Genomic DNA, 24,688 nt, shown 5'->3' on the forward strand with positions numbered 1-24,688 from the left:
CCAGAGCAGACAAAATGATGAAGCAGGTTGAAGCAGTCTAAACTGTCACATGGTCAATACTGTATGTTATCATTATAATATCTGTTTCTCGAGATGAAACAACACAAGTTGTTTTGTTCCTAAACTACTACTACCACTAATACGACTACACTACTATCGTATGTGATTCCAGAGGAGTCAGTATCACAGCAGTCATGAACCTCAACACACATCGCTGGATGAGCAATACAGAAAATAAATAGATGGAAGATAACTTTAAAGAACAATAAAATAAGCGTACAAAGTTTAAAGAAAAATGTTCTGATCCGGTGGAGGGGATGCGGCATACGCATGCGAGTGATCAAACAAGTTGAGCCAGGAAAAATCCTGGAATGGATTGTAAATAAATCACATCTTGAAGCAACAGAGGCAGAATGGCGTGAACTACTTGAGCTCTGTCAACTCAGTGAGCTGAGCTGATAGTATTCCGGGCATACAAGAGGCTTGGTTACAACATCCTCATGACTAACGGAAACAGCTAACAGTCATGGCTAACAATGACTGCCTCTTGGCACTGGATGCACTGCTTCACCGGGAGTGTTCCTGTATAGACACTTCCAAGCATCTTACATACCAACATGAATCAACCATTGTGGAAAAGCTGAAGTTTTTCCCCTCTCTCTTAGACGATAACATGCAGCACGAGGACAAACCAATATTGACACAGTGAGAATGGCTAAAATATTTTACGGCATTGGTGTTGCTTGCATTGGACACGCTAATGAGTACTCACACTCTGTACTCAAGCAGATGTACAGAATAGATACTTCTACTCTGTTTATGCCTTTCATTTCATCATGTCCCCACATTCACGGAGGCTGAAAAAAGTAACAACCCTATTTGACTAAATATAAAGTGGAAAGCACAGAAATCATCAGAAAAAGAAATGAGTAAACTACAGATACTTCCACTTAAATTACAGAAATAAAGTACTTTGTTACTTCCTACCGCTGAACCACAGATGTATTCAGACACTTTCAGTGCTGGCAAAGAAAATCGGAGAGACTGGACCGCAGAGCTAATTCACGTGAGCTGTTTGCAAAATAGGACCGTGCTGAGGTGAGAAAACTCACACATTTTTTTTTGGCTGTGCCTGACTGACTGAGTAAGGGTGTGTGTGTGTATTCATTGAGAAATGGCCTGACGCAAAGCTACCCCAGCAGTACTAGCGCCGCCCCTTGTACTTGTCAGCATAACAAGTCTCGACAGCTTCAACAATGTCAGAGTGATCGGAGCACATGAATCGCATACCTCCACCAGGGCGAAACAACCTACAAACTTTAAATGGGCCTGCTACCTGTTGCTAACCTGTAACCCAAAGGGCTTGCCATACACAACTATTTGAACTATGGTCGTAGTGAACAAACAATGCTAAATTGACATGCTTATAATTTGTCGACTTATGATGTTAATTCGTAAACATCTCAAGACTCAGTAGATAGGTGCTAAAGCCAGTGAGATAGAGGGAATGGCAACAGTTAGTATGCTAACACATAGCAAGATAGCAACCTGTGTACAGAAAGTCCTAAGACTGATTGACCAAAGTCTGTATACAAAAATATCAAGATAGCAACTATTTAACACAACACACTTCAGAGATCAATGGGGATTTTACATTATACCATGTAGTCGGTTACTATGTGAAAAAGCTAATGAATTGGTTCAAATTGAGTATGTACAGTGGTTATTACTCCAAAAGGCTAATGGCACAGTATTAAATACAAATGTGTTAACAGTTGGTATGCTAAAATCTATCCAGATAGCAACTGGAAAATAAATCACTCAGATTGTTAAGGATATTACTACATTCCCTGTTGTATTGCTAAAAGCGAAATGCTAACAGCTAGTATGCTAACATATATTGTACCACCTTTTTTTTTCAGAATCCTGAAAACTGCGTTGCGCAACCATACATCATAAGCGAATGGTGATGAAACCCAACCTCCCAGGCGAAGGTAATAACAAACCAAAAGTGGCGTCTCTTCCGGCATCTCCACCTGTGATTATTTAGTTGCTGTGGTATTCCAGGAATGACCACACTGACATCTGAAGGTGGATGTGTGTCACTAGAGAACAATGTGTGTGTTTGTGTTTGTGTCATTTTTTCAGCATGCAAAACACACACACGCACACGCGCGTTTTGCATGCTGAAAAAATTATATCAGTGGGTAGGGAGCCATTTACCCATAAGCACCATTTTAATATATACATTTAGACTACCAGAATACAACCCTACACGCATTTTACAATATCTTGTAACATTAAGTATTCATGTGTCATAGAAGTTGTCCAGGTTTCGATTTAGTAAAAACAAAAAAACTGTAACTGAGCTTTTAACTTGCACAAAATCAATGACAAAAAAAGTTATATATAGTACTAGGGAATTGAATAACAGTGGACGTTCACAAATAGCTAAATAGGAACCTGAGTAGAGAAAGTGCTAGAGTTGGGTAGGCTACTTATTCAATTTATAATTGATCCAATTCTGGCTTGCTAACACTTGCTGGTATACAGTAAAGCAAGATAGCAATACAAGCACAAAAAGTGCTATATCAGATTGATACGGATTTTACATCATGGCCTGTAGATGCTTTATGGTGAGTTTCGATAGAAACTGTATTAATTGCTAACATGCTAACACTCGGTATGTAAACATGACAAGATGAATTAATATGAGTGAAAATAAAATACTACAGCAAGGATTGTATATCATAGCCTGAAGCCAGTTTGGATTTAAAATGATCATTTATAAAATGCTAAGATGCTAATACTTTGTATACTCTGACATATAGCAAGATAGCAATATGGATGAAAAGAGTGCTACAGCAGACTGATAGAGATTTTATGTCATTCCCAATGGTTAGGTTGGGTTTCAAATGAATACTGATTAAATGCTTAACATGCTAACACTTGGCGAAATAACAAAGCATGATAGCAACACAAGTGCAAAAACTGTTATGCCAGTCGGTTCAAGATCTTACATCTTGCCCTGGAGTTGTGTACTATTCCAAATGAGAATTCATCAAATGCAAAAATGCTAACAGTTGGTATGGTAGCAAAATAAATAAATAAAAGGACTTACACACATTCAAAGTTGACATTGTAATGGCTGACGCGTATAGACACGACAAACACGCCAGGCATGCTGGGAACCTTTACAGTATATTTGTACACATGCAGAAAATGCACAGACAGGGTGGAGAGGGTGTGAATGTCTTGGCATGACTGCAAGTGGACCTGCAGCTCGCTTGCACAGGGAAGCCGGGTTGCCTTTTTGGGTTAAGGAAGTCATGACATGCCCCTCCAACGTGTCCGTAAATCAAGCCAGCACAACAGCAGTCTTTGTGTATTTAAGGCGTGCGTGTTGTGTAATGAAGAAATCATCATTGCGTTTTAAAGCAAATCTGCTTTCCACTCCCTTCCCATTTCACGCTTATTTTTTGACAGGGCAATCAAAAGCCGATTTACTCCCACTTCTACACTCCTGAATTAATTGGGAAAAATATTTTACAACTCTCCATCTTTTTATACACCGTTGAATTTTACAGGTCGAGTCCACTTTATGAGGGAGTTTATGGATGACATAGTTATGGTGCTAAATCAAAAACTAGCCTGGACATGAGGTGTGAATAGGGAAGTTGGTGTTGATATGTTCAACTTTGGCTGGCTGGCTGTACCTTTTGTGAAAAACGGTACAAGTGTCAGAACTACAGCAACATGTTCACACAACAGATTATCACACACTGCAGATAAGTGTACAGTGTAACTTTAAAAAGGTGAAAATTGCAAGTAACAGATGCTGTTTTATTTTTATTTTTTTTATGGTGTTAATAATTAAAATTTTCACGAACTGCTTCATGATTTAAAAACCTGAACCCGTAAAACACAAAGTTTTTGTCAAAACTGTAAGAAGGATATCTAATAGAATGAGTACAAAAACATCTTCTGTTGTTTAAGGAAACTACAAATCTGATTTCATCACGTCGACAACTGCTGCCATCCTAGTTTAGTGTCTCAGACAAGCAAATATAAAAGCAAATCTAGTTCAATTTAAAACTCATTCGAGTGCTGCCACAAGAAAAAAACAGTTGCTCAGATTTTTCTTCTTTACAGCCACCAGCAGCTCAGAGAAGGCGATAAATCTTTGTTTTTTTCCCTCTCCTTACTCGGCTGAGGCAACGGTTGGGCCAGGGTCAAACTAGTAAGACAGATGAAAACAAGAGATTGTCTGGAGGCCACGAGAGGAAAATTGCTGAGGAGACACAGAGACACGCTTTTGTCGAGCCGCAGATCTGTGATGGGACTCTGTGTCCGAAGTTGAAAAGGTGTCAACCGAAGTATTGTAGCCACTCCACTCATGAGCAAACTGCATGTTTCAACTCTTTCCAAAGATGTTCAATTGGGTTAAGATTAGGGCTCATTGAATAAAGATGTTTCAGAATAGTCTAAAGTTTTGTTCGTCCTGTAGGCAATCTTGGGTGTTTTTAACAATATGTTTTAGGTCTTTATCATTTTTGCAGGATGTGTTACCCTACAAGTTGTCTGACACTGGGCAACACAGTTTTCTTAAGATTGCCTGAATAATCTTGAGATTTTATTGTACCCCACAGACCTGTGCAAGATACAAAAAAAAAAAAAAGAAGCCGCTGAACGTACCCTGGAGGTTTCCCTCTTCCAACACAAGCTGATTCCAATCAACAGGATTGTTATCAAGCTAATGCAGAGCTTGCTGATGAGCTGATCATATATCAGCTGTGTTGGATAAGGGAAACATGCAAAACCTGCAGGACTGCGGCCCTCGAGGACCGAGTTTGCCTATCCCTGAACTACAGTATGCTTTCAAGGAAAGGTACTATACACGGGGTGTTACACATTTTATATATATATATATATATATATATATATATATATATATATATATATATATATATATATATATATATGTATATAGCGATTATGTTTGTATATTTGCTGTCAGCCACAAGATGAATGTGCAGTGTGACAAAGCAGTGTGGAGAATGTGGTGCAGCTGAATTCACAACTGTTGTGGTCTCAGGAGAAGGAAAAGAAAATGTCTTCCAAGAAAAGCCACTTGTATTAGTACCTCAGAAAATAACCCTTTTTCAGAACCACTGTCAACCTTATTCTTCTGTTTTTTGCTATAAATCGCTTAAAGGCAGATATCATATCATTCTTGGCAAGTCTTTGCTTCCAAATCCTCGATGACACACATTTGCTTGCCGCTCTGCTGCACCTGTCATGTTTAAGCAGCACTGGGCCATCGGAGGCGCTTTTGTGATTCCCAGTGTGGCAAAATTACGTTGCAACAAGAACTGCACAAAGTATCTATGTTCAAGTCGCAGCACAGACTACGATACAAGTACAGTAATTGTGGCAAGCGTGCAATGCAATATTATGCTTTGCCATTGATACATAATAAAGATAATACAATGATACAATAGGATAGCTGTTTTTAAATAGTCAAATAAACCTGAAAAACGAAATAGTAGAATAAATGGTAAATAAATTAGAATTAAATTGTAAAATAAAGAACATTCACTGTAAAATGCTAGTAATTAAACTAAAATTCAAACAAAATGAAAACAAATATTGAAATGAATTCTAAAAACAATTGAATTAATAAAAACTAAATTAAGGAATAAGGATAATAAAAACACCAGTATATAACACAAAATAAATAAAAATGATTAATATAAACTGAAAGTATATATAATTTATATATAAGGAACAAACAACACAAAATCTAAGGCAAAGGAAGTGGTAAAAAAAATATAACAGCTGAATACAAAAAACATTTCTTTCAAATGTTGATACGCTCATTCAGGAAGATGTTTTATCAGAAATGGTAGGCTAATTGAACACTAAGAATTGTCCCTAGGTATGATTGTGAGTGTAATTGGTTGTTCATCTGTGTGTGCCCTGCGATTGGCTGGCAACCAATTCAGGATGTACCCTGCCTACTGCTCGAAGCCAGTTGGGATAGGCTCCAGCACGCCCACGACCCTCATGAGGAAAAGCGGTTCAGATAATGGATGGATGTAATGTATCTTTGCAGTTATCACTCAAGATCAAATGTTTAAGCACACACTGATAATATTACAATACTATATGTGTATAATATTGTATTTCTTATGGCTTTTAATATACCATAAACATAAACAAAAACATAAAGTTTCACCTAACCTCCAGTGACTAAAGTGTAAATGCAATGTGACAGATATTCCAAATGTGGGCATCAAAATTAGGACATGGCATCATCACTCTTACCTGCCATCATCTTCTGGGCCTCGTACGGCTCCATGTATCCGTCGTTCTCCGTGGTGACTTTCTCCGTGCTGGTCTGCGTGCCGCCGGCCTGCTCGGCGTCAAAAGGGTCGGCGTAGTCCTCCAGGATAATAAGCTGCAAGGGGATATGACAAGAGGAAAGGTGAAATTGCGGCTAAATTTATTTTTCTGCTCTGTTAAACACAATGAGGTGTCAGGAGGGTTGCGATGACAAAAAAGGCGGCATTGGACATCTGCAGAGTCAGGCCATGAGATGAAGTGATACATACGCCAGTATGCTCTAGCAGACCACATTGTCCCAGCTTGGGGCTTCCAGCACGCTCTCTCTGCAAATGCTGCTCGGCCTAATTATACGACAGTGACAAGCCCACTTTTCAAAAAGTAGAGGCTTCGAGCAGGCCTGCTGGACTTTCTTAGGACAAGCAATTTGGCAGATTTATACCCGACAGTCCGGCCAGCGAGCCTGAGCTAATTATAGTCTTGCGCAGTAGATGGCAATTAGGCGAACGTCCTGAGACCCAAGGAACATGGTCAAAAACTGGAAAGAACACAGTGTACATCTATAATGCCTCTGGGGGGGTGTATTTGCATCTGTGAAATATTATGTTTATTCATCAAGATACAGATTTTTAAAAAAGTAAACACTTGTCCTTTGAAAGGAACTCAAGGCCTTTCGGGAGCCATCTGTCCTCTTGGACAATGGTGCTATTAGTGAGGTGTGAGCGGAGGAGTTTGTGCTTGCTGTTAGGAAATGCTCTCTGTTGAGACTCCATATTATTTCATCTGGACATTCACTGCTCATACAGAAATTTTGACAAGGCTATTGTGTATCCATTTACTTGGAATAAAACAGCTATTGTCTCTATACTTATTTTCCTCGTTAGGGTGTCAATTTAAGATGACTTTTGGTGAGAGCCGGAGTACACGAGTAGACTCGTCACCCGTCAATCGGAGGACACATGCCGATTCACACTTCACACCTGCCGATTTAGAGACAATTTCATGGTTTTGGGATGTGTGATACCCAGAAGTAGTGCCATACAGAAATGTTCCAAAAGAGATTCAAACTTGGATTTGTTGACCGTGAGGATGATGTGCTATCCACTATTTTAGTTATTCATGTATATGACAAGGGACCAAGTCTAGGGTGTTCTCTCATTGCTTCCAAATTCAGCTTGACTAGGCTCCAGCTCCACCACAACACTAATGAGAACAAGCGACACACGCAATAGAAAATGGATGGATGAAATGGACAGACAGTTATTGGTCACGGCAGGTGATTTAGTAGTTTACACTTCTGCCTCAGGGTTCAGGGTTCTTGACTTAAGGCTTCCTGCCTTACACCCAAGAATGGCTAAGAACAATAAAGCATGCTAGTTTTATTGAAGACTCTGAATTGTACATCCTAGGACAAATGCAATAGAAAACGGATGGTTTCAGGTCACGTGAAGTTTTGAAATGATTTATTGTGGTTCTATTTTTTGACAAAACCTACAATTTTAACAGGGGTGTGTTCACTTTCTATTACATGCTGTATTTCCTCCTGGTATTTTTCTGAGAAACATGGAGAGTGACAGCAGCCCTCATGAGTCAATGCTGCACGCCACAACTCCACAATGTGTCAATATTTGGGATTATTTTGGTGAGGAAACTAGATGCGACAGGAAAGCTCCAGGCTAAACAGCTGTCTCCCACTATTCATGGCACCAAATCGATAGAATCGGGCACAGAAAAATCAGCCTCTTTATAACATTCATTGACTGTGTTATGACATCACCACTCAGGACTTGACTTCTAGTTACCTTCACTGTCCTCGAACAAAGCACTTAACAATTTCAAATCATGTCGGCGCTAGTAAAACACACTGATGTATCGGTCTAATCAGCCAAATGCTTATGCATCGACCTGAGTGTGCACGACGGGCACAACACCCTATGAGTCATGTGCACCGGGAAATAATTTAGACTAAATATAAACAATCATATCACTCATCGGAGCTAAGCTGAGACAACAATCAGGGATAGACACACGCACGCACACACAACCTATCATGCCTTAAGTAATCATGCATAATATAACTACTGCAATTTCACTTAAGCTGGGAAAACACCAACAATTTGGAGGGTTGACTGAGTCACAGTTTAGCCTTGTTTCCACCAATCACAGATTAAGTCACTGTACAATATTAAGCGCAATGTTTTGCCAGAGACTACAGGAACACAATACAGTGATTGTGCAATATATATGGGAGTAGAAACGATAAATATTAGGGATGGATATAATAATCCATTTATTTGACTACATTCACCCACTATGAACAAATTAACAATAACATTCGTCAGTTTTCGTTAGGTTCGGGAGGTGTTCCGGGCATGTCCTACAGGCGGGAGGCCCCGGGGACGACCCAGGACACGGTGGAGATACTATGTCTCTCGGCTGTCCTTGGAACGCCTTGGGGTCCCGTCGGAGGAGCTGGCTGAAGTGGCTGGGGAGAGGGAAGTCTGGGCTTCCCTGCTAAAACTGCTGCCCCCGCGACCCGACCCCGGATAAGCGGAAGAAGACGGACGGACGGACAGTTTTCGTTAGCGCTTATCTTTGTGGTCGAGCTTCAGCCTATCTGGATTGGTTAACTGTCAATCATAGTGTGCTTATAAAAAAACAACAATGAATGCTCACAATCACATCTATGGACCATTGGAGAAATCACTCTGTAAATGTTGTGAACTCCAGTTTTCATGGTAGTACCGTACTGAGCTGCTAGGGGGCGTTGTGCCTAACCCTAAAAGATTCAAACCAGGGGTGGGCAAACACGGTCCTTGGGGGCGAGAATCCTACATGTTTTGGATGTTTACCTTCTTCAACACACCTGATTTATATGATCAGCTCATCAGCAAGCTTTGTAAAGGTCTGATAATGATCCTGTTCATTGGAATCAGGTGTGTTGGAGAAGGAAAACTTCTAAAACCTGCAGGACTGCCCCCTAAACTGAACTGAAATGTACTGCTTGGTAGAAACCTGGCATTGTTTCATTCTCTTGGAATATCGTGTAAACTGACATTTTTAGCATACACGCTCAAAGCGTGAATAGTAACTGAAGGACAACGGTTGAATTTCCTCGCAGCTACTGTGCGTTAAATCCCCTATCTTCCAATGCTACCCTTTTCCATCTGTTTTGGGGAAAATAAGTAGGCCTTGTTCTGCCGCAGCATAATTATGGGTTCCTCAAATGTTATGCTTCTGTGAGTTTCAAGTCCAGAACAAACATGGCCCTGGTTTGTTTTTGTGCCACAAAATAAAATAAATATGTTTCTCTCGCAAATAGAGGTAACAAAAAAAAAAAAAACTGCAACACAAACAAGCAGCAATCTCGGAGCCCAAACGACCGCAAATCTGTTAGCAAACTAAATATCAATCATGATTGTATTTGATTACCACCTTGTCACGAGTTAGCATGAAAGCTCAAGTAACAGTAATGGCGACTGGTGTGCCAAACAAAGCTCTTACACAGCCCAGACCCAAGAATAAGTAACCCTCACTATGAAAACATAATGAATCATATCAATTCCCATCCGACTGTGGTACTTCAATGGAGTGGTTCGAGGTCGGAGGCCATGGCCCACAAAAACACCCTAAGTGATGTAATTTGTCTCCCTGTTGGCATAACATTACTTGGCCGTATGTGCTGGTGGATTTAGACCTTCGTAAAGGTTTTGACTGCGTACAGCGAAACTAAGAGTCGGAGCGCCCTGGCAGCACTACTATTCAAGACCTTTTCTGTAAATTTGTTCGAACAGCCATAATCCAAGATATATGCAAATCTCATTAGACCTCAGTTCAACTGTACACCTCTGAGACCTGGGTAGTTCGGCCAAATATTTGGGAAAAAATGTGCTGCAAAAGTCGTATAAAAACAACCGTCATACATGACATCACATAAGATATGCAAATATCAAATCCTAACTTGTGCTCAACTTTTTAAAGTTCAATGCTACAGTAAACACGTGTGTCCTGATTGGTCATCAAAATAAGTCAACAATATGAACAAAATGTACATAGCAAAATAGGGTGTGTTTATTACTTGTATGAAGAGGCTTACCTTCCAAGGACAAGCATCTCTCTGCATGTTTTCAAACGGTCACTACAAAGAATTTATGTTTTTTTATCTTTTGGTTCTACACTTGCACAACAATAACAATGTTAAAATGTTACTTAAATCATTGTCAATAAAGGTATAGTTTTACACAGCAATGGATGAATCAAACTAACTTATTTTCAGTGAGAAAATTGGTTAGAAATATAAAATTTAAAAAACTGGAACAGATTGTGTTTGACGAGAGGTTCCACTGTAACTGCAAATCAAAAATACTTCTTTTTTTTATTTTATTCTCAAGGTCTTTAAACACTTTCTACTGCCCTGTTATAGATCCTCCTGAGCCACAGGATGTTTGAGCATGCTTCAGGAAACAACAGCATCATTGATTGAGTTATGAGCGGAGCTGCTCCAAAAGCATGACATCATCTTTGCCTTTCCTGTTGACATAGCGTTGGACAAACGAAGGACGAGTGAGCGATGAAAACCTTGCCAGCAGCCTTCAAACGGTGCCTGTGTGGCGAGTTCAGCTATAAAATCTCCAAGAGCTGTAATATTTGAGAGGAGAAAAAATGTGTGCTTTGCCTTGCCGAGTAATCAAAATGGGTTTTGAGATTGACGCTGTCTAATAAGGCTGCTGATATTTAGAAGGCAAAAAAAACAGGCTTTGCAATCAGACGCAGCAGCTGAGCCACTAATTTGAATGGTCGGGAGCAATTCGATTCAATTTCAGTTTCCAATGCATTTCATTTCACCGTGGGTGTCAGACTGACTGGCCCAGAACCAAATGTGAAGGCTGACGCATGTTTTAAAATGCTGTAGGCAGGGTTTACCCTGAACTGGTCACCAGTCAATCGCGGGACAAATGACCATTTAACTTCCATTCACACCAATAGACAATTCAGTCATCAATTACGGTAATGAAACACACGTGTGTGAGGCAGGAGACACCGCACAGTCAAATATACATAAACATCAAAATGACAGCTTGTAATTCCTCAAATAAAGGTAATCTCATGAAATGAGCTGCCAGGTGTGTTGTCCAATTTACAAAACGTTTAGTGCATTCTTGAACTTGACTTGCTAACAGAAACGGCAGCACGCAAGACGTATTTCAGATTAAATAAAGTGTGGTGTTACTGTGAATATTATGTGGAGATGTGTTCGCTAACCACAATCAGTTTTCATTGGATGCATGTGGTCGCTCCACAATGTTGTGGGAATCCATGTTTATGTTCCATGTAGTTAAATGACAGACTAGTTACTCACAGTCTACCTCGGTTCCTACCATTTCATACTGTTTCTTCATAACATAGTTTTTTCTCGAATACGAATTGTAATATAGCTTTTGCTAACAATTTGTAACTAAAGTTCGCCCCCTAATAGATTGCAATCCACATTTAAATAATTAAACACCTCCAGGCCACTATTTACAAATACAGAATTTTCTTGAAACTTGGGACCGACTGAACCAAGAAATGTATAGATTATTTTCAGCAGTTTCTTTTGCTTTTTTAAAGTCAGTAGCCAGAAATTAAAGCAGTTGTTTCAAACAAAAGAAAATAAAATTTACGGTCAATCAGTTTCAACCCATTTAGTAACATAAAAAGTACAGTTCCAGAAGCTTCCCCCAAAAAATTTTCATTTAGTTTTCTATTCAATTAAGTGTAATGCAGCCATGTTAGGTTTTTAATTAGCTTAATGTTGTTTGTGAGCCAATTTCAATGCTTTCATATTCCACTCTTTTGTTGTCCACTGGTAAGCAACAGTGTTAATAATTTATCCTCATCGCATCTGAACCGACAATCCCTATGATCAACAGTGTCTGAAAGGCCCCATCAACCTGCCCCCAGTTGCCTCGTTCATAACTGTTAGTCAATGTAGATGAGGCGGTTCGTATTTGCAAACTACTCCAAAATGTCCGTCCGGTCCTGCGGCACTAATGACCAACTGACAGCAGGAGAAAGCATGAGGCTGCGAGCAGCGAGTCGGCATCGCCTGGGGACGCACCATCTGCCTCATGGAGGGCCAGGGCGCGTCGGGACTACAGCCAAGTCACAGTCAAGGGTAAAACTCTCCACGAAATCAAAGCCTGTTGGGCTCCAATATATGGTGGGGATCCTCAAAAATCAAACAGGTAATACAGTCGCCTTGTTTAGCAAAAAAATAGGTTGATTTGAGAATTTACAAGTAATCTAATGCGTAGTCAATATTTGATTAGTTCCACTTCCTGAAATCGCTCTGTGAAATAGTTGACATACAAAACAAAAAAACAAAATACAACAAAATTCTGGACTGGGATGATTTTCACTTTTGGATCGACCAATATTTTCAGAGCAAATGTATCTTTAGTCATTCAAAGTCATTCAAAAATGCTAAATTTGAATGGCCATCATCAATGCAAAGTTGAATTAAGAGTATTTAACGGACAAACTATTTAAGTTCTGATGGTCTTCTGCATCAAATATTTATCATTTAGTCAAGCATTGGTTGTGTAATTCATGGTTAGACCAATAGTATCAATACTTAAGTCAAAAGTACCAGTTTGAACGGCAAACAGACTGAATTCTGAGAATGAGCCTATTTATGGAATTTTCATCATTCAAGCATCAACAGCCATACATATCAGGTTTAAAAAAAAAAAGATTTTAGGAAAATCAACCTCCAAAGTACGGCTGAACGATATATCGTTATTGCACTGATACCTACATAACAATTTTATGTTGCACCATACGAAGTCCTATTGATATTGAGATATCTGGCATTTTGTCCATATCATTCAGCCCTTCTCCAAAGTTCTTCCAAAAACTCTTGAGTTTGAATGGCCGCTGTGCCGTCTCAAAGTTGAAATTCATCACAATGTTGGAATATAAGATATTTGCACAACTACAGCAAAGGCTTAAGCCACGTCCCATTGGTACTGCTGTCTATTACTTTTGTTGCTAACCCAGATTCTGAAACCCCATTTCTTATATCCGCCTGTTCCCTGGCGAGGGCAAAACTTGTTGAAATGCGCTGCAGCTCTCAGCCAATGAACTCCACTTTGCATCAGCAACAACAGAGGGAGACCATTAGCGAGGCGACCAGGCTGCAACTGGCACCTGCCACTTTGGCTCAATATTTGACGACCACAGAGCTTCTCCGATTACAATTCGATTGGGGCCCTCATTCTTCCATTACATGGGAGAAAACATGGACGGGAATTGTCCTTCTGTGCACTGACGGTAGAGAGAGACGGCATATGGCTGGAGAGAGATAAAAATCAGAATGGTTGCATTGGTTGTCATTTGAGCTCATGGGCTTGGCGATGTGGCACTTCTAATTAACTCTTTGACTGCCAGACGTTTTCAGAAAAGGGATGCCGTGGGTGCCAGCCGATTTAAGCATTTTTGACTGATCTTTCAAGGTCCACAGAAAATGTTGTGTTTGGACTATGGAAACACACATACTACCAAATGAAAGATTGGACTCTCATCTTTCATCAGAAAAAATAGTTTGTTTCTACCTTATTCCGTTTTTCAGTAATCAACAATAGAAAATGGTTAGTTTCGCCTCTGTTTTGAAAAAAAACGTATTTTAACGTCTTTGGCACTCCTCCATAGGATTTTACTAAACGTCATTGGCAGTCAAAGAGTTAAGAAATGCTTTGCTGATGGTTTATTTTTCGGCAGTGGATATTTTCGAGTAATTATGAGCCGCGTGTTAACCAGACAAATTCCAAGACGGGCCTCAGTTGTGCTGACGAGACTGTGACATTTATTCCGCGGAGGCAGCAGCAGGGATTGAGTGGAGCTCGTCAAGGTTGAAGCCCCGCTGGGAATGGCAGAAAAGTCATCGGGCTATCCAATGGAGAGAGAGCGAGAGAGAGAGAGAGAGAGAGAGAGAGCAAGAGAGAGAGAGAGAGAGAGCGAGACTGGCGTGTGTGATTTATGTTTCATGCCACAAGGGATTTCAGCCACTGATTGCCCGATACAACACAGTGCTTAGCAGCTCAATTGCATTATAGCCTTTGAAAGGCTTTTTTTTTTTTCTTGGCACTACTGTGGTTTTGTTTGTCAGGATGCAAAAGAAGCAAACAGCAAGAGTGCTCAGACAAAGGAGAGAAGACAGGATGGGAGACATTTTTGTTCTTTTTAATTTCTTACAAGCTACAGCTGTTTTGACATCCACAAAGCCCATACATATCCCACTGAGGGGGCGAACGCAATGTTGATTTCTCGTCAGGCTTCATTCAAGGTCACAACATTCGCTAGACATTCACCAACAGTTTGAATGTTCAAAATTTCCTTGGACACGTTTTTCAACGAACCCAGATAAACCCTGACAAGAAAGCAACATTCGTTACATTCGCAAACACTCAAAAAAATTCACCTCCTCAGTGGGATACGGCCCGGGCTTAAGGAACATTACCCTGAATAAGGCCAATAATTTGTGGAAAATTAAGACTCTAAAGTCACACAAACACCCTTTCTAAAGTCAGACAAATTTATTTTATTTTATTCAATGGACAAATTGTTCAAGTTCATCATCATTTAGTCACAGGTTTTTGGGAAAAATTGGCCTCTAGAGCAGACATGGGCAAACCCCGGCCCGCGGGCCAAATACGGCCCGTTATGCGTTTCAATCCGGCCCGCCGAACTTATCCAATAAGGCTAGAAAAAAATATATATATATTTTTTTTTTTGTTCAGCTCAGTGGCCGAGTGGTTAGAGTGTCCGCCTTGAGACTGGGAGGTCCTGGGTTCAATTCCCGGCCGGGTCATACCAAAGACTATACTAGACTATATAACTTCTACACACCCGGAAAATATGATCACTGGGTCGGGGTCTCACTGATAAGCTCGTTTACGCACAGAAAGGGGACAGAAAGATACGCAGGGTACATTCATAACAACGTTTGCAATTAATTAAAATAAACGGGAGAATGGCAGTAAGCTTAACTCAAGATAACTGATTCAAAAGATATAATTCTTCCTGGATTTGGACATTTACAGCAGGAGACGGCACGGTTTTGTGTTGAACACAGCAATAATGTCCTGATAGTCCAGAGAATCGGTCAATTCTTTTTTGAAAGAAAGCAGGGACAAAGAGTTCAGTCTATCAGTCAACATTGTGGCACTGTTGCGTGTTTTGATCCTTTTGACAGCTGAAGATAGTCTTTCTACATGTTGTCATGGGTGAGGTGAGGAACGCGCATGCAGGAGACTGTTGATATTGGTGAAGACATCCCCGGGGCGTGCGCCGAGCACTTCTATGAGCGTTTCCTCGTTGGCTTTTGGCTTCTTTTTGAGCTGCTGCACAAACACCGTGTGCTATGCGTCCCCCACGGAGATGGAAAAGTGGTCAGAGACGAATTGGATGTACGCGCTTTGTCCTCAGCGCGTGACAGGCAGCAGCGGCTATCATGCAGCCGCATGTGTCACACGTACTGTGGGCCCGGGTTAAAAATGGGTGGGCCAATGGAAAAAAAATCTTTGACTTTACGCCTTGAATTGAAATCTATTAATGATTGATGCAGTCACCAGGTTTGACATATCACAGTGTATGTGCTATTATAATCTATTTACATTTCTCCTCCCACTTTGCCAAATAGTGTGTAAATGCCGCATCTTGCATATTCATTGAGGCAAACGTACTACCTGGATTAGGACTATTTTATAATAATCATAATAATAATAATAATAATAATACATTTTATTTAAAAACAGCACCTTTCAGAACACCCAAGGTCACTTTACAAAGCATAAAAACACAGCAAAAGTTGAGCTAAAACAATAAAAATGAAGCTATTGGAAAAGCTGTTTTAAATATGTGGATTTTGCACATTTGAAAAACGCAGTCCTAAGTGCACACTATAAGTAAATTGGGTTGTACATTTATCTGTGTGTTTTTACTGTGCTATGAGGTCCAAATGCTCCTGGTCCGGCCCATCTGTCAAAATTTCAAACCCATTGTGGCCCGCAAGTCAAAAAGTTTGTCCACCCCTGCTCTAGAGTCTTTCAAAAACTGACCGTTCCGCGGTACCACTTTGAAAAACAACAAGATAGACGTGAGCCAAGACGGTGATAGAGGAAAAGCAGCAAATGTCGACCAAACAATTAAAGAAAGAGAGAATGGGAGCTGGAGTTTGTTTGCACTTTGCAGCGATAACAGCTTCCATCCACTCTTGTGGGAAGACTTTCTACAAGATTCTTGGAGTGTGGCTGTGGGACTTTTTGTCCTTTCATCGAGAAGAATCTTACTGAGGTCAGTCATTCTGGAGCAGAAAAGGGCCTTCCCAAATGTTTCCCCACAAAGTTGGAAACATGGAATACTAGTCTGAAAAGGTCATCAGGCATGTGCGAGTGCTTGTTTGGAACAAAAATGTTGGGCCTTTGGGTCGAGATTTGTTTGACGTGTAGTTTACAAGCAACAATTGGCAATTCGCCCCTGACTGGTCACACAACAATCAGCACTTTTGAATAATCCATCCATTTTCTATACCGCGAGGGGTCAGGGGTGAGCTGGATTCTATCCCAGCTGCCTTTTGGGCAAAAGAGTTGGGGTATGCCGGTGGCCAGTCCATTGTAGGGAAAATTTAGACAAACCGCCACAATCACTGTGAAGCAAATGTGCTTACCACTATGCCATTGTGTGATTTTTAAAACAACACTTAAAATTGCCCTGATTGATTAATGACCTCATTAAGATGTCTGTCTCCAAACTACTGACCATATCGCAAAGTGCTTGGCCGTTTCATGTAAGTCATTTGGCACAATGCAATACCCGCTATCAGTACCGTTGTGTTTGTCAGCGGCAAATCTAGTTACCATTAATCACAGCACCCTTTGCAAAGGACTGAACTGCATTAAATATCTCCCAGACAGATTGGGCAGATGGCGCACAGGACCGTGTTTTACCCCCGACACAAAGCCGACTTTAATGGAACTTTATGGAATACATTTCCAAAAGCATCACAACTGCTGCTCTAGCATTCTAGCAGGGAAAATTGCGTCCTTCCTCTAAAGGCCTACTCAGAGACTTGAGAAGATAATCATATTATTGTATTTGCTATGAAGACATTTTTCTCAATCAAGCTGTGCGAGCACTTCACTTGAGGGCAACTGTGGGTTGTTTTTTTTTGCAGGTGAATTCATTTGCCTTGCTTTAATCTAATTGAGGAATCATATGAGCGCAGCAATTTGTGTGCACGTGGATGAGACTGTCAAGCAAAACAAACAATGATTCAAGAGGTGGGGGGGCAATGATAAAAGCAAGGTCGCAGGCTTGCTGCTCTCCCACACGTGCGCCGATAATTTATTCATAAAAAGTCTCTTCTATTTAAGTTGCAATTCAGCCCGAGGAGTGCATTTTTGGTAAATGTTGAAAGGGTTCCATGTTGAACATGCGCAGCCATTAGTTTCATCTCCCCCAGAGACATCTGTGCCGCAACACTTACAGCAAATTTATTACCAACCCCACTCCCACTTTGAGATTAGGAACACATTCGACGTCCGCACTTCAGATCTTTGCATTCCTGCCTATGTGGGGCAGCTCTAATACCACAGCCATGTTTATAGTCGAGCGTAGTTTGCATAGGAAAGCTTCCAGAGTTGTGATATCATTGACCAGACTCCAGTGGTAACAAACTGCCTAAATGTCCATGCGGCAGCTGTAATTGAATGGTTTGTATGACATTTAGAGTGCAGCTCGGTCATCATCTATGCAGATGCAAACTGCAGCCGCATCTCATCTATAAGAAAGTGGTTAAAAAAAAATATATGGTACATTCTTTCTTAATGCTCGGGTTAAATTGTCAAACCCCCTATTGACCTAACGCCTAACCATAACCCTCATCCATGGTTGTAGACTACCTGTGCCATGTACATAGAATACTATACATGTTAAGTTTGACAGTAATCCTTTTTTTCTTCTTTTTTTAAGATTCCCATTGATATTATTCCTGTTAATCAAATTTTCTCCTCATCCAACGAGGAGAGGGGAGTCCTATATTCCCACTGTTATTTGTTATTTTAAAGACATTCGTCGTGCTGTGTACGTTGAGAATGAGTAGCTATTGGCAGCTTCTGGACCCACCATGGTGACGGCAAGAAATTTTGCCGCATTCTTAAGCACAAGAGAATGCCCTCCTCTTCTTGATTTGTTGGGCATTTGGCAAACAAATCAACCAAGGCAAATATTCGGTGTGCAGTCAAATCAGGACTCTCAAGCATTAGTTTGACTTCAAATCAGACAATTAAATTTGGGTTGTGGTTGGTCAACAATCTCCGCAGGAATATGACCGGCCATTTTTTCCAGAGACTTAAGCTTGAACCTCTTCTTTTACATTGTTAGGCAGCTGATTAAAGTTTCACAAACACACATCACTACCAACTCCAGTGTTGAATTGGATTTTAAAACATTATACAGTATAGCGCATAGACCCAGTTTTAGGGCTTCAGCCCACACGAGAAGAGAGCTGAGGATCTGGGTTGCGCCGTATAAAAAGTTCCTTTAATATACGATAGATATTCAAGATGAAGTACTTGGCGACACGCTCGACGGCACCCAATTTCCTTCCTTTGCCACCCCCTGGACCCTCTGTGATAGGTTTATTGGCGGGATTGCCGCAGTACAATAGTGCTGGTGCAGCAGCGGAATGTTGAAAAGTTATAAACTATGTTAATCCCACATGCGCTGTAATTACAAGGGAAATGCTCATTTGCATTTTTCTTCTTTGACAATGCATGAGTAGGCTTAAAGAGGGGAAAGAGCTAACATGCAAGGATGCTGACGCATACTGAGAAGTTTTGGGTCATACTGAGCTGAAAATAGGGCACTACAAAACAACATTATCAACAAGAACACTATCACAGAGCCACGAGGTAAACAAAGCTCTTTTGACATGAGGACATTGATGATGAAACGTGGCCTCAGATAGCCTCTTGAGCAGACATTAATGTACGATGCTCAGACAGGGTGGAGTCTCCAATCGCTGCTATGCAGCTAAGCTCTATCTATCTTAGCGACAATCGCTAATCTGTTCCCACAAAGCGGCGTCATCAGTGGCGCGTGCGACTGCCACAGGGCAATCGCTATTTGTCACTCTTTTCAACATCCGGGGTTTTGCTCCAGCCGGAACAGCTGTGAACATTTAACCCTTGGTTGTATATTTTAGTAGAGCGAGGCGAGCACAGACTTGTCGAGTTAAAAAGGGAATGTCGCCAGGCCGTAAACACTTCCTGTCAGGAAGGGAGCACTTCCTAAATCCTGGAGTGAGTGAGCTATGGCAAACAATTGCAGACAGTGGCTGGCTTTCTCATATTGCATATTGACGTGAATTTGTGAAAGCATTTGATTTAAAAAATATATTTATTTTTTTTTAGGTATAAAATCATTTACACCAGGTTTTAATTCTTGTGATTCAAGAAGCATACAGATATATTGGATACATAACACACACGCGTTTGTGTTTGAATTTTGTTCACAAAATTAAGTCAGATGAAAAATCATTAAACCTAATTACAGTTTTGTTTTTCGTTTTTTTTTTAGACCAGGAACGAAGAAAATTTTGGGGGGAAATAGGTCGTTCAAAATAGATTTAGTTGGTTGTTTAATTTCATACTATATGGGTATATGTATTATGTACTTTATATACGTGCACACACACACAGAAGGAAATGTGCATTCAAAAGTTTAAAGGTCAAATTAAGTTCAACTCTAAAGGTTACAGTGCATTTTAGGTTCACCTGAAATTTCACCCGAAAGCCGAAAATGCCTCGCTTTTTCTAAGGGGTGTAGATCGAGATTAGGATATGATACATCAAAATATCCATATCTAGTCCCTCCTCTACTACCCTCATGTTAGATTTACAACGTGGGTAAAGAAAAATGTTCCATCCCGTAAAGTAGAAGCTCCAATTCGGAAATAACAAGCCGGCGGGACGTCTGGCGACCTCCTGCCGACCATCACAAAGAAATAACAGCAAGGGAATGAAGAAGCAGCGCTATGATGTGGAAAAATACCACTCGGGTAAAGCATATGTTTGCATAGATTTGACTGGTGGAAAGAAGAGCCTCATGCCGATTTCTTGCATCCATTTAATCAGTGGGTTGTGAGAATTTGCCTAACCACCAGGACTCCCCCAGGCAACACGTGCTGTCATTAAACAAAATGGATGACATGTGTCGAGAGTGCCCGTCTGAGGCCTAATTGTGACATGGTGGAGTTGTTTAACGGAGCTCGTCTGGACAACACAATTGGAAAAGACAGCGGGTACGCCTGATTGTGGAAAAGGGTGGTTATAAAAGGCCATCCTTTGACTTTTGGGCCTGCTGTTTATAAAACCCCAAAACCATGACTAGTTATTATATTCAATAATGCTGGATTACAGCATAGCGATGTTTATGCAACGAGCTTTGTGGATTGCTAAATTATATCGGAGGCTTTCCAGTGTTTTTCGATGGGATGACATCACGCCAACAAGCGGAGGAGAATGGGGCGTAAACATAAATCCAAGACAACAGAGCAACTTTTTCCAAAACTTCCAACTCAAAGAAAGGCTTTCTGAGAATGTTTGACATGACGGTCATTGTGTATTTTTTTTGAGCTGGTGAGTAACTTGTTGACATGAGTAAGCCAAGGTGACACAAGGAAAAATTCCTGAGACACTTGAAATAGCCCGGGAAGTTTGTGGCATTCTGTTACACTGGAAACAAACACATTCCAAGCACAGTCATGATTTGAAGGCAGGCATTGTACATGAAACTAGAAAAATTCCAGTAAATATTTCGTGAGATGCCTTTTTTTCGAAAATGTGTCCATAATTAAGGCATTGTACATTTAGCAGGAATGTAACATAACAATCTAGCTAATTTACTTGGTACCGGCCCCACACTGAGTTTCTGTGCCCGAGACTTGGCAGTTGGGCTGGGGTGACTTTGTTGGATGCATAAATAAGGTGCTAGTTTTTGATAACTGTCACTAATATACATCACAATATACAATCATATTCAATATATTTTCCATATGTTAGTTTAATGAAGGCTGAACATGTTAAAATGACTCATTGTAAAATTATGATGCAAATACTGCCACGAATCTTTGGTATTAAATCATTGTCAACCTCTAAAAGCCAAATAAGGAGAACGTATCACACGATGACATCGGTGTGGCATCGCCAAGCGCTTTCAAATGGACAAAACATGATGGTCTCTGATGTTTTCATCCATTTTGAAGCTCTCTGAAAAAAAAACACACTCTCACGGGCGGGCCATATTGATGAGAGCGTGGCTGACATTTCTCAGGCTATCATGGGGCTGAGATGAGGACGAGAGAAGACGCTGATTTTGAAGTGGTGAGGTGAGAGGCCAGGTGAACGCATTCCGGCTTCAATTTGAAAACTACCGCGACTACAAAAAGAGCAAAAAGCAAAATTAAGTATTAAGTAAAGTAAACTACAATTCTCGATGGACTGTTTGACCTTCCTTCTTCTACAAACATGTACAGCAATACCAAAATAAATACATTTAAAACGAAAAGAACACCCATTCAAACCCATTTAAAATGTAAAATAACCTAAATAATTCACGTATGTTAATTGAAAAAGACAAAAACAAAGAAAAATTTCACTGTAGTTAGCTTTGCAAACGTAAGATGTAGTCTCAGTTAGTATTTTTTCGTTATTATTCTATTTTGATAATTAAAATGTTTTTTTGTTTTTTTTTCAATTTTAGTTATTTTGTTACTTTTCCTCAACTACACTAACCTTAAACCTCAAATGCTACAATGCTGTATATGAACACCTGGTAGCACCTGCTTTTGAAAATTAAAACGCATCAATTGTGAACCTGAAAGATCCTTGAAAAAAGCCATATAATACTGAGTAGCCTGAAAAGACTGCTATGCTGCAACAAGTTATGTTTCTGGTTCTATGATTATCGGATCCAGGCTTTCCTTTATTTAGGGTCACCATTTTAGACGGAAGATCGCTGGTTCGACTTTGCTCTACTCATTGCTTGTCAGTGCTGTTTTATACCGAACAGCAACACTGGGGGTAAAAGATGGAAAAATGCCAGCTTTTACAAGCACTAATAAAGGGTTTTTTGGAATGCTGAGTTGGGTTTTCTTCTCGTACAAAAGAATCACTGAGGAGAAGTACCAGGATGAGCTCAGTGGAAATGTGTTTCTATGTATAGATGTTTCTATGCAAGCTGGCTCTACGAGACTGGAGCAGCCAATTCCCCTGTGCGCAAACACGCACTAATGACGGCGGGCCACAAGGATGCCGCATTATACCGTCAGCTCTGCGCCACCGCCTTTTGTTTACACCGTTTTTTTTTTTTGCCGAGTGCAGCTCGTTGTCACTTTACCGGCGCCCTTGACTAAAAGTTGAGGGCAGCGATGAGCTAGCCGATGAGGCCTATAATGAGTTTTGAGGCGGGATGAGAATTGATCATCTCTCTCGACGCCGTCTAGCATGAAGGGCTTGGCGTCATTAAAAACAACACAACAGCACAGCCTTGAAACAGCACAACAAGGTAGTCGGAATCCATGCCAAATGATCAATGATAATACTCGAAAGTCTAAAACCAAGTCTTGACTGGCACAAATGATGTGATCAGATAAATCATGAAAGTGTGATGGAAGTGGCTACTGCAATTTAGCGTCCATGTTTAAGGGTCAATGTCTTCGGCTACACATTTCAGGGTGCCTGCTTTATGGTCCCTGTCTTAAGTATTCCATTTTAGGGTCTTCATTTTACAACCAAAACGGTCAGAATTTCAGTACAAAAAACAAGCTTCAAATATCAGGACGTAAACCATAATAACCGTGTGACTACAGTGAAAGGTTGTTTAGGGTCCCCATTTGAGGGCTCTTATTTTAGAGTCCCTGCTTCAATGCTGCTGTTTTATGGTCTTCATCTAGGGGTCTCGGTTTTAGGTACCCATTGGTGTCCCCATTTCAGTGTTCTTGTTTTAGGGTCCCCATGTTAGTGGTCGCAAACAAGTGCAAAAACAAGTTCAGCACCACGGCCCTTCTTTTGAAAAGAGAGCCGCCATCAAATTAATGTTTTGGTTTTGTTTTGTTGTTTTTTTTTTTTATGAAAAAAGCCACACACAAAAAACTAAATATATCCAGAATCCTTTGACACTTTAAACTCCTTCAATGAGAAATGAGGATCGTCGGACTCCAATCCAAAGTTATTTTTGTCCAGAGTGTTTGGTTCAAATTCAAAATTCTATGGTGGAATTTCAAGGCCCTGGACTTCCACTGCATTTTTCAACATCAAAGTCACCCTAAAGTGAGCAATTTAGTTTTCCCCTCCTCTAATAAGTAAAAACAAACCCTGTAAATAACCCTTCATTCTTCTATTGGCATTCTGCTAATCAGCCAAGTGCTGATATAATTAGCGTTCATCAGTCAAGTAATTAAAACATCGATGCAGCCAAGCAGGGAGAAGTTGAGTCACTTTGTGCATTTTTTTTTCCCAGGCTCCATTAGTTTTAGTCTGTGTTGTTAGTTCTGCTCTCAATATACGGGGAATACAAAACATTTACGTGAAATAAGTAGACTTTTGTCCGGTCTTCAGCACTATATATTTTTAACTCAGGTTCCTATTTTGTGATATGTTAGCATTCCACCAACCTACATTATCAAGTAACTGCAAACATTTTATCAATTCTCATTGACAATATAAGAATGCAGGGCAATATGGACAGACTTACCAACCTGTCATGGCGGCGGGGGGGGGGCTTGTACGCACATTGCTATCTTGCTTTATGTTAGCATACCAACTGCAAGTGCGAACGTTAGCATTTTATCCATTCTCATTAAAAAAGGTACCAGAAAAAAATGATAAGCTCTTATCAATGGGCTGTAAGGCTTCCTCCACTCGAGTGGCCATCTTGTAGTATTGCAACTTGTATGTTGGCATTTGATAATTTTCCATAACCTCGTAAATGACGACAGAGCAAAATCTTGTTATATGGCAGGCATACAAACTTGTAACATGTTGCATCTGACTACGACTACTCTGGTGCCCCCCCACATCCAACACCTGCATATCACATCTAAACTCCAAGTGAACATACAGATGAACATTAATCACTACCTGGTGTTGTATCCCCCCCACCCCCACCCACATTCTTTTAATATTATTGTGTAATACTAGCGTCCGCTTGTTCCTAAAATCAATACAAACACATAATCAGCCCAAGTTAGCATCGCACTTCACAATCTATACAACACTTGTGTCAAACCCTCAGCACCTGA

At 40.4% G+C, this 24,688-nt stretch overlaps 1 protein-coding gene across 6 annotated transcripts in view; it reads right to left on the reverse strand.

Moving 5' to 3' along the window:
* shf (Src homology 2 domain containing F) overlaps positions 1-24,688 on the reverse strand; it is an 86,085-nt gene that overhangs the window by 58,462 nt on the left and 2,935 nt on the right. For all 6 annotated transcript variants that reach the window (XM_077564283.1, XM_077564281.1, XM_077564280.1 and 3 more), the window contains exon 2: positions 6,328-6,460. In XM_077564283.1, the coding sequence (XP_077420409.1) occupies positions 6,328-6,460 (133 nt within the window). The remainder of the gene's footprint in view (positions 1-6,327; positions 6,461-24,688) is intronic.

This window comes from Vanacampus margaritifer, chromosome 4 (genome assembly GCF_051991255.1).
Source record: "Vanacampus margaritifer isolate UIUO_Vmar chromosome 4, RoL_Vmar_1.0, whole genome shotgun sequence".
NCBI lineage: Eukaryota > Metazoa > Chordata > Actinopteri > Syngnathiformes > Syngnathidae > Vanacampus > Vanacampus margaritifer.